The sequence below is a fragment of the Astyanax mexicanus genome, chromosome 12, assembly GCF_023375975.1.
Source record: "Astyanax mexicanus isolate ESR-SI-001 chromosome 12, AstMex3_surface, whole genome shotgun sequence".
In the NCBI taxonomy this organism is placed as follows: domain Eukaryota; kingdom Metazoa; phylum Chordata; class Actinopteri; order Characiformes; family Acestrorhamphidae; genus Astyanax; species Astyanax mexicanus.
In genome coordinates, this window is record NC_064419.1 from 13,066,992 (window position 1) to 13,082,359 (window position 15,368).

At 38.5% G+C, this 15,368-nt stretch overlaps 1 protein-coding gene across 2 annotated transcripts in view; it reads left to right on the forward strand.

Moving 5' to 3' along the window:
- The first annotated feature begins 9,930 nt into the window (after nucleotides 1-9,930).
- Nucleotides 9,931-15,368, forward strand: part of brpf1 (bromodomain and PHD finger containing, 1) — a 32,397-nt gene continuing 26,959 nt past the window's right edge. Inside the window, exons 1-2 of one of the 2 annotated variants that reach the window (XM_007260512.3) lie at nucleotides 9,931-10,518; nucleotides 12,170-12,946. In XM_007260512.3, coding sequence (XP_007260574.3) covers nucleotides 12,210-12,946 — 737 coding nt within the window. In that variant the 5' untranslated portion in view covers nucleotides 9,931-10,518; nucleotides 12,170-12,209. Of the gene's footprint in view, nucleotides 10,519-10,594; nucleotides 11,084-12,169; nucleotides 12,947-15,368 lie in introns of those variants that run through there. The other variant, XM_022670769.2, reaches the window with a different exon arrangement.

Below are 15,368 nucleotides of genomic sequence, written 5' to 3' on the forward strand. Positions count from 1 at the left end.
ACAGTGTTTATTTAAAGCGGTGGAACTTTTCTTGTCTTTACGGTATACACGCTTTGCGGCGCAGTAAACTCACAGTCCAATGACGTGTGCTGTAAAATCACCAAACGCTCTTCTCAGCCAATCAGATCTGTGCAGATGCGGGAGGGCAGAGCACACACTGGTAAAGCAGGCAGTGAGAAGCAGCAGTCGGAAAATAAAGAGAGAAAGGCTAATTCAGATGGTGCGCACCAAAAAAGAAATGAAAAACTTCCTTCTATAAAACATACTAATAGTAATAATATTAAATAAAATAAAACTGGCCAAGTTCAGCAAACATTTCTCCATATATTGTACTATTTGTCAATCATGTAATTACTGTCACAGGTCTATTTAAACCAATTAATATTATTAAAATATACAGAATAGTATGGATAATTAGTTTTGTCTTTCAGTAGTTGATAAAACACTAACAGAACTACTAGGCTTCTTCAGTATACAGGACACTGGCGCAAAAAGGGTGTATGCTACGGTGGCCGAGAAAGCCCAACGCAGTGCAAATTGAAAAGCACTGCAAAAGCACAAAACACATCCATCAAAATTACAACACAGGCGCAGCAAATAGAAAAACGCGCTGCAAATAGAACCACAACACAACGGAAGTGAGTCACAACACAACGGAATTTTCCCGGGGGACCTTAAAAGATGCTGTACCAGCTGTATACAAAGGACAATAAGTGGCAAACAAGCTTCTGAAAAGTAAGTTATGTTTATTACCTGTGATTACCACGGTTGTGTGCATATTATTAAAAGTTCTGCTTCACAAAACGCCTTGTTTGCCACTTATTGTCCTTTGTACACATAGTGAAGTCCGAGACGTTACTGAAGACGCAGCTTAGCTGGTACAGCATCTTTTAAGGTCCCCCGGGAAAATTCTGTTGTGTTGTGACTCACTTCCGTTGTGTTGTGGTTGTATTTGCAGCGCGTTTTTCTATTTGCAGCGCGTTTTTCTATTTGCTGCGCCTATGTTGTAATTTTGATGGCTGTGTTTAGTGCTTTTGCAGCGCTTTTCAGTTTGCACTGCGTTGGGCTTTCTCGGCCACCGTAGTATGCAGTGTATGCGACGCATAGGGGCGCTGCGCTAGAGGGGGCGCCAAATCAATGCCGGAAAATTGTTTCTAAGCAGCATTTTCTGTAAGAGCTGTTTATTCATGTATGATAATACACAGCGGCGTCGCCTGACCTGGGCTTCCACGGCTTTAGCCAGCTGTATTATTAGTGAGGAGACAGGCTGCTGTTCGCTGTAAATGGAAAATATCTTGATACAAATCATGGAGCCAGTTTAAGGATAAAGTTCCGCCTTTCAGGAGAAACAGCCAATCAGCTTGCTGGTTTTGCGGAGCACGGTGGGCTAGTAGGGAAGCCCCCACCGCCTCGCTGGGGAGGATTTTTGAGGGTTTTAGAGTTCTTGCACCAGGTTTCAGTGCTGATGTTAAAAAAATGGCAATTTTTTCTAAAAGAAAGGTAACTGAACTAACCATGTTAAACTGTGATGATATGTTTCTGATAGCTGGTTAAAAAGACTTATCTCTGAATCAAAACACAGATCAAGGTTTGAGAAAATAAAACTATATATGTTTAACTTGCCCTGATGTATCTAATCAGCCAATAACGATTTAATTTTCACATTGTTTTTTATTAATTTAGGATTGCAGGATTACTGTAAGCTTTTAATTAACGAAAATGTAAAACAATAAATTGTATGTTTTCCACCGGATCCAACTGATCAGCTAATAAACTAATATATTTAACTGGGCTGAGCCCCGGATTTTTACATACCCAGGCAACGCCCCTGATAATACACATCAAAAACCAGAAGCACAGCACTAATCAGGCGCCCATCCAATCCTTCCCTATCTACCCTCCTGTCACTTCCTCCCAAACACAGGCGCTTGAGAACACGCCCCATAGAGAACGTGCCCAGGCATATATATATTTTTTTGTCATGGCGCACCTGCAGGACAGGTGCTGTATTTACAATATAACGGAGCATAACAAGTAAGTAAGTAGATGGTGAATCACAAAACTAAAAAAATGTAGAACAGGGTTTTTTATACTGTGGCGTTGCCACTGGGGTGTTGGGGGTTAAGGGGTGCGCCATGTAGAGAACAGGTGCCAGCCAACCCTGATTCAGAGTGATCAGGTGAGGGGCGGGTCCTGAACTGAGGTATAAATAGAGAGGGAGGGTTTATTTTGAAAACGCGGGGAATTCTGGATAGTGGTTTTCTCGTACCGTCGAGGACCACGGTAAAGTTAGTTTCATTTTTGATATTCGACTTTTCGGCTCTAATAACTTCTGAACGGAGGATGGTAGCCAGCAGATACTTACATAATCAGGACAGTACGACCACAGAGAGTGACGCACACCCTTGCTTTTACTGTTTGGGAGAAATTTGCGCAACGCCCTTTTAGCGTTAATACCGAAAAACTAAGCGCACTTTTCCTGTCAGAATAAAATGCATGTACTTCTAGACCACCTCTACATCTGTACACACTCATTTATTTACCTCCAAATCACTTCAGTGCATAAAAATGCCTATTAATGTTCCCACATAAGAATAGATGCTTTAAGAAAAAAAAACACCAATAGCTCCATATCCTTAGGGTTCATACACATCAGAATAACGGGGATGTATACTTTGAGTCATGAGGAAAATTGCACACCCATTAATATTATGCAAAATGCTCTAATTTTTTATTATATTTTATATATTCACAAATTCAATAGCATTTCAGCAACTGTGTATGTCACAGCTAGGTGGCAGCAGACAAATATTACATTTTATATATTTAAAAAATCAATAGAATTTAAACCGAATTACACAGAACACTAAAAACAAGTGTGTATGATACAGCTAGGTGTCAGGAAACACACACACTCTTTGAAATTTGGATACATTGCCAATTCTACTAATTATTAAATTATATACATTTTAAAATGTAATAGCTTTCAAACCGAATCACACAGAATAATAAAAACAAGTGTGTATGATACAGTTAGGTGGCAACAAACACACACACGCTTTATATTTATGATACACTGCCAATTCTACATATTAAATTTTATATATTTTAAAATTCAATAGCTTTTAAACTCAATTACACAGAATAATAAAAACAAGTGTGTACGCTTTTAGCAACTGCAAGATGCCCACAAACATACACATTTTAGATTTTGAATGCTTTCCAAAAAACAGCCCCACTGCTTGTGAATGCAAGAACCTTCAGGGCACAGAAGAATTTTTCATTGATAACCCACTTTCAGCCCTACAGTGTGTCCATCAGTCTTTGGCAGTGTATCATAAATATAAAGAGTGAGCGTGTTTGCTGCCACCTAGCTGTATCATACACACTTGTTTTTATTATTCTGTGTGATTCGGTTTGAAAGCTATTGAATTTTAAAATGTATATAATTTAATAATTAGTTGAATTGGCAATGTATCCAAATTTTAAAGTGTGTGTGTGTTTGCTGCCACCTAGCTGTAGCATACACACTTGTTTTTTATTATTCTGTGTAATTGAGTTTAAAAGCTATTGAATTTTAAAATATATATAATTTAATAATATGTAGAATTGGCACTGTATCATAAATATAAAGCATGTGTGTGTTTGTTGCCACCTAACTGTATCATACACACTTGTTTTTAGTGTTCTGTGTAATTCGGTTTGAAAGCTATTACATTTTAAAATATATATAATTTAATAATTAGTAGAATTGGCAATGTATCCAAATTTTAAAGAGTGTGTGTGTTTCCTGACACCTAGCTGTATCATACACACTTATTTTTAGTGTTCTGTGTAATTCGGTTTAAATTCTATTGATTTTTTTAAATATATAAAATGTAATATTCACTAGAATTGACACTGTATCCAAAATATAAATGGTGTGCGTGTCTGCTGCCACCTAGCTGTGACATACACAGTTGCTGAAATGCTATTGAATTTGTGAATATATAAAATATAATAAAAAATTAGAGCATTTTGCATAAAAGTGCGCTTAGTTTTTCGGTATTAAAAGGGCGTTGCGCAAATTTCACCCAAACAGTAAAAGCAAGGGTGTGCGTCACTCTCTGTGGTCGTACTGTCCTGATTATGTAAGTATCTGCTGGCTACCATCCTCCGTTCAGAAGTTATTAGAGCCGAAATGTCGAATATCAAAAATGAAACTAACTTTACCGTGGTAAAGAAATATGGGTCATGCCGTTTTTGCGTGGATTACAGAAACTAAATGCGGTCACTAAGCTGGATTCATACCCATTTCCGCATATTGACGACTCTTTGGAACAACTATCTGGGTCCGCATGGTTTAGTACACTCGATTTGCGTAGTGGATATTGGCAAATTCCGTTAGCGGAGTCGGACGAAAAAACTGCTTTAACGTTTAAGACAGAACTATGGCAGTTTCGCGTTCTGCCGTTCGGGCTTTGCAACACGGCGGCAACATTCAAGCGTTTGATGGAGCGCGTATTAGAGGACATCCCCAAGTCCACCTGCGTAGTGTACCTGGATGATTTGTTGGTCCACGCATTGAGCTCTGGCAAATTTGGAGCTAGTATTGGGTCTAATTATTGCGGCTAATTTGAAGCTGAACCCGGTGAAGTGTAATTTACTGCAGAACAAAGTGAACTACTTAGTGCACGTAGTGAGCGAGGTGGGGATTGCGTTGGACCTGGAGAAAACTAAAGCTGTACTAGATTGGCCAACGGCGTGTAATTTGAAGACGTTACGTGGCTTTTTGGGGCCAGCGTCATACTATTGTGAGGATATTTGCCGATATTGCTGCGCCGCTGCATCAGCTGACGAAGGGCGGGACTAAATTCAAGTGGTCGAGTGAAGCTGATCATGCTTTTGGGCTGCTAAAGAAGCGCTTGTGTAAAACGTCAATTCTGGCGTACCCTAGACTGAACAAACAGTTTGTGGTCGATACGGATGCGAGCGACCACGGCATTGGGGCAGTCCTGTCATAAATTTACGACGGGGCTAAACGCGTAATCTCGTATTTTAGCAGGCGTTTGGATAAAGCGGAGTGGAACTACTGCGTTACACGCAGAGAGTTGCAAGCGGCTGTGGCTGGTCTAGAACAGCACTGGACTGTTGCTCAATTTTTGCAAGTCATTCGGAAATCAAGGTGCCAGAGTCTGGAGGAAAACTGGGGAGAAAGAAATGCCAAAATGCCTGAAGTCCAGTGTCAAGTACCCACAGTCAGGGATGGTCTGGGGTGCCATGTCAGCTGCTGGTGTTGGTCCACTGTGTTTTATCAAGGGCAGGGTCAATGCAGCTAGCTATCAGGAGATTTTGGAGCACTTCATGCTTCCATCTGCTGAAAAGCTTTATGGAGATGAAGATTTCATTTTTCACCACGACCTGGCACCTGCTCACAGTGCCAAAACCACTGGGAAATGGTTTACTGACCATGGTATTACTGTGCTCAATTGGCCTGCCAACTCTCCTGACCTGAAGCCCATAGAGAATCTGTGGGCTATTGTGAAGAGAAAGTTGAGAGACGGAAGACCCGACACTCTGGATGAGCTTAAGGCCGCTATCGAAGCATCCTGGGCCTCCATAACACCTCAGCAGTGCCACAGGCTGATTGCCTCCATGCCACACCGCATTGAAGCAGTCATTTCTGCAAAAGGATTTAGACCAAGTATTGAGTGCATAACTGAACATAATTATTTGAACGTTGACTTTTTTTTGTATTAAAAACACTTTTCATAATTAGTTGGATGAAATATGCACATTTTTTGAGATAGGGATTTATGTTTTTTTCTTTACTTTTTTTGCCAAAATCATCAATATTAAAACAATAAAAGTCTTGAACTACTTCAGTTGTGTGTAATGAATCTAAAATATATGAAAGTCTAATGTTTATCAGTACATTACAGAAAATAATGAACTTTATCACAATATGCAAATATTTTGAGAAGGACCTGTAGTTGCACCCCTGATACAGGATATAGCACTGAATCACAACACAAGTTAAAAATTATAACGATCTAGACCTTGGCCTGACAAAATACTGAATACGTACTGAATTCTAATTAAATACACCTAGCTGAGGGTTTCACATACTTTTTTCACCCTGCACTGTGAATATTAACAAGTTGTGTTCAATAAAACCATGCAAACATATATTTTGTGTGGTGTTAGTTTAAGCAGACTGTGTTTGTTTATTGTTGTGACGTAGATGAAGATCAGAACTCTTTAGTAATCCCCAAAGGATTCACATACTTTTTCTTGCAGCTATATATATATATATATATATATATAACTATATATGCACGCCACAACCAGAGTCGCCTGAGGTATGCAAAAGCACAGCTTTTGGGTCAGGCGACTCTGTTTGTGGCGTGTTTGCAGAAATGGCTTCTTTCGCATCACTCTCCCATACAGCTTCTCCTTGTGCAAAGTGCGCTGTATTGTTGACCGATGCACAGTGACACCATCTGCAGCAAGATGATGCTGCAGCTCTTTGGAGGTGGTCTGTGGATTGTCCTTGACTGTTCTCACCATTCTTCTTCTCTGCCTTTCTGATATTTTTCTTGACCTGCCACTTCTGGGCTTAACAAGAACTGCCCCTGTGTCCCTGTCTTTCCTTACTATGTTCCTCACAGTGGAAACTTCCCCTGAACAATTATGTTGATGAGCCCATGATGCCCCTCTTCAGAGGAGATTCAAATAGGAGAACAACTTGCAATTGGCCACCTTACACCTTACAACTTACACTTGGCTATGAAGTTCAAAGCTCAATGAGGTTACCAAACCAATTTTGTGCTTCAGTATGTCAGTAAAAAGTAGTTAGGAGTATTCAATAAAATGATAAGGGTGCCCATACTTTTGCACCTGTCACATTAATGCATATTGCACTTTTTTTTGGCAGAAATAATGAAAGAAATTATTTATGTGGGCCATTCTACTGAATGGGTGCCATTTGCTTGTTGTAATTCTTCCAAATTAAACATTTTTTCTCATCTTTTTTTAACTCTGAATCTAATAACACATGTAATAAACTATTCAAAACATGTACTGGTCAATCTCAGACAGTTTTACTTAATTATTTTGGTTTCTAATTCAAAAATGGTTACAAAACACATGTGACGTTTAAAAATCATTCTTAAAAGCAAGTGCACTAATAAAATACTTTTCCCTCAAAGAGTTTTTTTTTTAAAGAAATGGTTAACTGCATGTTCAAATAACATATTTATGGAATGAAAGGACTGAAAGTAACAGGACTGAGTCCTGCATAGCATAGAATTAGCAAAAACATGAAAATAGCTAAGTGGTGGCTATGCTAATAACATGAGGACACTGAACACATTCTAGTGATTTCCCAAAATTTGTATTTTAAAAATAAACAAATACTATCTAAGAATGAATTTAGGTAACAGGACAGAGTGCTGAGATCGACCTCACGTTTTACTGTAACAGGACTAAGTAATAACCCAGGGACACAACTAAAATGTGTATTTTAAGTTAAATATTATGGATTTATTACGCAAAAAAATATTTGTACAACATATATAGGATTTGGAGTCACACAACAATGCGAAAAATACATCTCTGAAGGATTTTAATAATTAGATTTGATGGTGAAGTTCATAGTTAGAGAGTGGGGACGTGTAACTAATGCTATTCTTTTAGTGTTCTATTTTTTTATTAATGTTTTTAATTACCTCATTAGACAAATGTACAAGACGCTATGCTTAATTATAAAATGTATTTTAAAGTTATTTTGTGTGCACATTTATACATTTATACCTGGGGACAGAAATGGCACCTATTCAGTGGAATTGCCCATAATAATAAAAAAATAGAGATTAGTTATGCAACATGAAATGTTAAATTAATTTATTGATGCAGTGTATAAATAAAATAAATACACGGAAAAAGCTTGACTAAATAAACTGAACAAAAGGTTCAGATTTGTATACAGAAGAAATGTGTTAAAAGAATATTATTTATTTATACACTGAATTTGTGATTATTGGCATTAGTTTATGTTGCATATAAATGAGTTGTGTTTTTATATTCTTATTCTCTTTTACATTTTCTATTTTATTTAGTAATTATTTTTATTTTTATTTTAGCAGTTCTGGTTCTCTATAGTGTATAAAGACCAGGGACACACAACCGTAATTAAATTCTGACCAGTACAAATAAAAAGAGCAGCGGCTACATTCAGCCAAAGGGATCACAGAAAAGAGAGAACAACGGGTCTGTTGCAGGACCAGAGCTGTTTACTGAGAGTCTCACCGCTTTATTTCCCCGTTTTATCCTTAAATCACTGTCACACTATGTCCTCTATGAACAGGTGTGAATGGACCCAAAAGCTAAAACCTTTAAATTAAAAATAGTAATTAGAAACTTATTCTGGATATTTCTTCAATTTTAGAAAGTATTATAATTCATTTTACTAAAAAATGTAAAGAAAGCGTAGCGTTATTTCCTTTTTTCTACAGTAAACAAGCTGGCTTTACACTGTAAAGATGCTGCATCTCTGCTACTGTGATCTGATTGGTTGATAATCTGATGCTGGAGTTACACAAACTTAAAGTAAGGCCTACAGTACTGAAACATTTGATATAGTTCTGTGTTTCAGTATTAAATTGATCAGACATTTATAAACCTTTTCCATCAGTTGTTCCACATAAACCCATTTATTCTCCTCTCTAGAGATTCTCTGGTTTGGCATTGCTGGTTTTAATGTGCATTTAGTTCTGGTATGTTCTCTTGATAAACGTGTTTTCTAAATAATAATTTGTTTATGCAAAAAAAAAAAAAAAATCTGAAAAGACTGGAGGCTAAACTTTTCAGAGATTTACCTGTTCAGTTATTCCGGCTTTACTATATCACCTGAGCAATTTTCCTCTTTACCTTTAATGGGGTGCATCCCTATTTAGTATAAATAAAATGTAACAAATCAGACTTATTGTGTGTATATATATAAAATCATTTTTGTACCTTGTAACACAAATCTGATGTTTTAAACCAAATTGCAAAATGCAAAAATTGAAAAATCAGCAAGTAAATGGTTCATTTTTTCATTTTTCCTAAAATAGTGAGGGGCAGAGATGAAAAACTAAAATTGAAAAATGGATAAATTTTTTTTTCTCTTGTACACTGCACAACATAAAAAAAGAATTAATCTATTTCTACATCCAATTTTCAGGTTTTTTTTTTTTTTTTTTTGCATTTAACCTCAAACTGTCTGGAAATTTAATAAAAAAAAGTAACACTGACCAACAAAACAAAACCATTATTTCTTTTTTTTTTACATGGTACAGTGTACAAGAGATTTTTTATCAATTTTTCTCATTTTATTTTTTTTTTCTTCTCTGTCCCTCACAATCAGAATTTCAGGAAAAAATTAAATGAATCTTTTAGATTTTTCAGATTTTTGCATTTTGCAAGTTGAATTATATCATCAGGTTTGTATTACAAAATGTCCAAAAATGGACAAATCTGAAAAGAAGATTCAACTTTTCATTTTTCTTGAAATTCTGTTTGCGAAAGGATAAAATGAAACACTAGATAATTTAAAAATTGGAAGAAAACCTATTTATTCTTCACTATCACTATACTAATGCCCAAATTTCTATTTTCGAATTTAGCTTGATATGGTCAGAAAATGAAACTGCTAAACCAACTAGGGTAAGATTTTGCAACAAAAATTAAATACATTTTTTTATTTGTCATTTTATTTAAAAGGAATTCCCCACCCTGTATGTTTCCACTTTTACACATTAAATACATTTTCCCCACAATAAATACAGGAATATTAAATCTCTCCGACAGACTGGGAGAGACCCGTAACTAACCGCTTACTGTGAAATGTATCCACTGATTCGCGAAAAGGTTCAAAACAGGCTCAGGAAGGAAGTAGCTAACTAGCTAGCTAACCCGAGCTAAGCTAAGCTAACTAACTAACCAACATACATAGGCGAGTTTTAGCCTGCGCGAGTTTCCGGCAGTGCAGGCTTTATTTATCTAATAAATTTAAAGTTCACTGTTTAGATATATAACGTTACATATTTTTAATGAAAGCAACAACTAGAGGTGGGTAACCCAGGTCCAAAAAGTAAAAATCCACCCCAGGCTCTGCCGCAGCTTAGCCGCCCAGGCCGTTGGTACAAAACCCTGGGGTGGATTTTTATTTTATGGACCTGGGTTACTCACCTCCTCACTCTAGTCGTTGGCGGCCACAATAATTACTGGCTTGTCATGTGAAAATGGCGAATGTGCGGCCACGCGCCTGTGGGATTCAACTGTAGCCCCTTTTGTTCGCTTCAGTTCCTGTAGCTTTTATTCTGTTTTCAGGCTGATTTACGGGGGATTTCATACGTTTTAACCCGCTGTGATTAAAGCTGTGTCGGCTCAGATTCAGGGATATTTTCTGTGTGAATCTCGCTGGTTTTGGAGCGTCTCCGCCGGATCTTGAGCTGGATATTGTGCTGCTGTTGACAAGAGAAGGCAGGAGGAGGAGTGAGTGTTTCTAACAGTTCCTTCTGTTCTGGGTGGGAGAATTACTGCCTTTTACTGGATACAGAGACCAGTTTAGGGGTCTCTTTAGCTGAACTCGCTCACCATACAGCTCTAAAACTGCTTATTTTCAGATTTAGCTGGTTAAGATGCAGACAGGTAGCTAGTGCACTAGCTGGGCTAGCCTCCCTGCTGCTCGTTCACTGCAGTGAGTGAGGGAGCTGCTGGTGGAGCTGTAGAAGTAAATACATTACCTATGGTTACTGTAACCACGGGTTATGGAACACTGAGAGGACTAATCTATTTTAAAGCAGCAAATTAACAAAACAGGCATTTTAAACCTATTTTTTGCTGCTTAGTGACTGTGGCAGTGAGTAGGCAGTTCTCTGTTAGAGGAGCCTGAGGGAGGAGAGCCACTGGAGGGAAACATTGAAGCTACAGAGATGCTCTGAACTTATAGCTAACCAGGCTAATCACAAACTGTGGAAACACATTTCCCGCCACGCGGAAAAAAGCGAGGGTCCTCCACTAAGTTACAATTGCGATATTAAGTCATAATTATGAGATGGTAAGTCACGATTACAAGATAGTAAGTCATACTTCTGAGTTAAATCTGGGGGTATGAAATTAGTGGTATGAAAAAGTATGGGCACACCTGATCATTTTTTATGATTTTCCTGTATAGGTCAGTAGTTTGTTAGGATCAGCAATTTCAGTTAAATATATTCTATAGCAGACGAACACATTGATATTTGGGAAGTGGGTTTATAGAATTTACAGAAAGCGTGTAATAATTCTTTAAACAAAATTAGACGTGCATAAATTTGGGCACCCTTGTCATTTTATTGATTTGAATCAATAAAGGTTAAGGTGAACAATTGCAAGTTTTTCTTCTGCATCTTCTCTGAAGCGTGACAACATGGGAGCTTTAGAACAACTCTCAAATGATTGTTCAACATCATGGTTTAGGGGAAGAGTACAAAAAGAATACAAAAATTTCCACTGTGAGGAACATGGAGAGGAAATGGAAGACCACAGGCACAGTTCCAGTTAAGGCCTAAAGTGGCAGGCAGTTAAAAAATCTCAGATAAGCAGAGGAGAGGGATGGGGAGAACAGTCAAACTCAACCCACAGACCATCTCTAAAGAGCTGCATCATCCTCTTGCTGCAGATGGAGTCACTATGTCTTGTTCAACTATTCAGCACACTTTGCACAAGTAGAGGCTGTATGGGATAATAATGCAGGAGAAGCCTTTTCTGAGCACACGCCACAAACAGAGTCGCTTGAGGTATGCTGAAGCACATTTGGACAAGCCAGCTACATTTTTGAAATAAGGTGCTGTGGACTGATGAAACTAAAATTGAGTTGTTTGGGCATAAACAGCCTTCTTGCACACTTTATTTCACTTCTCAAATTTCACTGTTTGTCTGCTATATGATGAATTTAACTGAAGTTGCTGATCTGAACAACCATTGATTTATAAAGGAAAATCACAAAAATATCAAGGGTGCCCAAACTTTTCATACCACTGTATCTTATTTATGAGGTATAATTGTGACTTAGCATCTCGTAATTATGACTTGGTGGAGGACTCTGAACAGTACATAGTGCACTCTTTTAATTCCATTTTTATTTTCTTTCCTTTTTTACCAGATGTAAGCTGGACCTCTTCTCTGCAGGGTCTGCGGACAGCATGGGGCTGGACTTCGACGTGAAAACATTCTGCCACAACCTACGGGCCACCAAACCGCCCTACGAGTGCCCTATTGAAACTTGCCGCAAGGTCTACAAGAGCTACAGCGGCATCGAGTACCACCTGTACCACTATGACCATGACAACCCACCTCCCATCCAGAGCACACCCCAGAAGAAGCGTAAGGGTCGCCCGCCGCGGGTCTCCCTCTCTGGCTCGGTTGACGGGGCAGACTCCAGCGGTGGGCCTGGACTGCCCGGGCAAAGTGGAACGCCTGGCAGTCCGGCGGAGCACTCTGAACACTCCCATTCTCCTGAAAGGGAGACTATGACTTATGCCCAAGCTCAGCGCATGGTGGAGCTTGAGATCGGCGGCAAAGTGCACCGGATCAGCATTTTCGAGGACCTGGACGTTGTGTCGGAGGAAGACAGCGATGCTGAGGATGCACCTGCCTCTGGTGCAGGAGGCTCCACTGCTTGTAATGGGGGTGATGGGGGCGGGACTGATGGCGGGGGTAACGGGAAGGACAGGCCAGACACCCCTGGTGCAGCCAATGGGGGAAAGGGGACTGGGGCCACACCCAAATCCGGTAAACACAAGAGTAAAGAGAAGAAAAAGGAGGGTTCGCATCATCATGGTAACATGGCTGGCCCGGCTGTGAAGTTGCCGGAGGCTGTGTTCCGAGAGCTGGATCAGGAGAGACCTGATGCACCACCACGGACGCTGTCTTATTACAGGTAAGCATTTAGGCATCTTCTGCTCATATATTCTGCGTTAAAGTTATGCTTTATCAAGAATCAAATTTACACTGAGTGTAGTCATTTAGCCAGGATATGACTTGGTGTCCGTATTTCTTGCTTCTTTAATTTGTTGCTTAATTTAAAAAAATTAAATGCGAAAATATAGTGTTTCTTTCAAAATCTTCATCTAATGAACATATGTATCTGTAAACAAAATCCTTGATAGTGGTTTCTAATGGTTCAGTGTAGAGGAACTAATGATATCACTTTATTTGCATGGTTCATTAAAGATGCCTTGTAGATGCTCACTTATTATTTAAATTTACATTTAACTAAAAATTTGTTCCATGCAACTGACCCTTCAGCTGAATGAAAATGTTTCTCTATGGACTATACACCTAACTCTAACGCTCAACCCTAACTCTAATCTTAAATCAACTCAAAAAATTTAACCCCAAAAATAACCTAAACTTAATCCTAAACCTAAACCTAAAATAGTAAGGTTTTGGGTACAGGTTTAGGGTTACATTAAATAGAGAATCATTTGTTTTACTTGCAATTAATAGATATATTGATGCGTCTATGAAGCATCAAAAATGGACGCTCCAAGTAAAGTGTTACAGTGAAACCAAATGATTTGTATTTAATGGAAACCAAGGACTGCAACACTCTGCATGTACACATCCACCACTGTAGTTTAAAAAATTATTCTCAGAAAAACTCATGCAAAAATAAATAATATAGTATGAACCTTCTAAACTTCAATGGAATTCAGTGTAAAAGGACTGAAATTCATGTCATTTTGGAGCATTTTTACAAAAAGTAAAAAAAAAAAATGAATGTACAATAGTTAGGGGTGGGAGTTTATATTAATTAGATATGGAATGGAATTAATGGAATCATGGAATGGAATTAATCTGCGACTTTCAAAATAGGAAAATGGAGATCCTTTACATATAGAAGCTGCAGAGTGAATCTCAGTAGACAGACTGGTATATTTGCTTCTGTCAGAAACCTTTAAAGAACTTTTTTTTATATAACAGAGATTTTCAAATTTTACAATTTTTCTTATATGTAACCAAAATATAAATAGGGTTAGGGTTGTCACAATACCAAAATTTTGACTTCGATACCGATACCAACTGTAGTATCACGATTCTCGATACCAAAACGATACTTGGAAGAAAAAAAACAATAAAAATATCTGAACATAAAATGTTTATTTTTGACTGAACTGGATTGAACACTGAACAATCGGTGCAAACGTTTTTATTCTAAAATGAAACATTTGAACAAAAAAACAAGTTTCGTTATTATAACCTTAACTATAACATAATTATCTAAACACTTCCTAAAAACTAAAACTAGAACCAGAGGTAATGGTAGCCTGACTATGTGAACCTGACGGGCGGGCAGAAGTTAAGTTCTGAATAAGGAAAATAAAGAGACAGAAGAACGTTACAATGTTATGTTCATTTTAACACTGACTGCTCCGTTTTATTAATCAACCGTTTACCGTTTTTAATAAGCCCATGTTCAGTGTAACGATCAAGCAGGCTATGTGCCTGACCACAGATTTGCGATGGAAACGCGAAAACGTGAACATCCTGGCTGTTTTCGGGCTGTTTGAATGAGCGAAATATGATCAGAATTATGTTAAATAACACTGTAACATAGAAGCATAGAACTATTATTTAATTAAAATGATTTTTAAGAACAGCTAAACACAGTGCTGCAGGTCAAACGCGGAGGCGTTCACGTGCGAGAGAGACAGAGAGAGACACAGAGAGAGAGACACAGAGAGAGAGACACAGCAAGAGTGAGAGAGAGAGATTTGCGTGTTCTGATGTGAACTACTCACAGGTAAAGATTCTCTTTTATTTCCTCGTGCTCATATTCTAGTCCCACACATAACTCTGCAGCTCCCTCAGTGTTTTCTGTCGTATTTTGCGGCTAGCGCGAGCGCTTACAACTAACACCGCGGGCCGTGAGGTGCCGCCACGCTTGTGCCGAATCCGCTACTGAATCCGACTCCCGCTTCGCGGACAGAATCGGCACAACACCCCCCGCTGTGCAACTGCGGGAGTGAAAACAGTGCTTATAAATAAAGTAGTTTAGTTTCACTTTCAGTTTTCGTTATTTTATTTAAAAATAAAAATATAAATAAAAAACAGATGCCTGCATCTCAGACTATTTTCTGGAGCCCGAACCCGACCCGGCCCGAGGAATGTGGTGGGAAATCTCGGCCCGAACGTGCCTCGGGTCAGTTCGGGTTCGGGCAGAGAATCTAAGCTCTACTCCTCTGCACTGGATAGACTTATAACACCGTTTACAAACTGGGTTTGTGGTGTTGGTCGGATGCCCTTCTTCATCAGCGATGTAAGCAAAATTTGCCCACACTTCACTCCTCGCGCCCGTT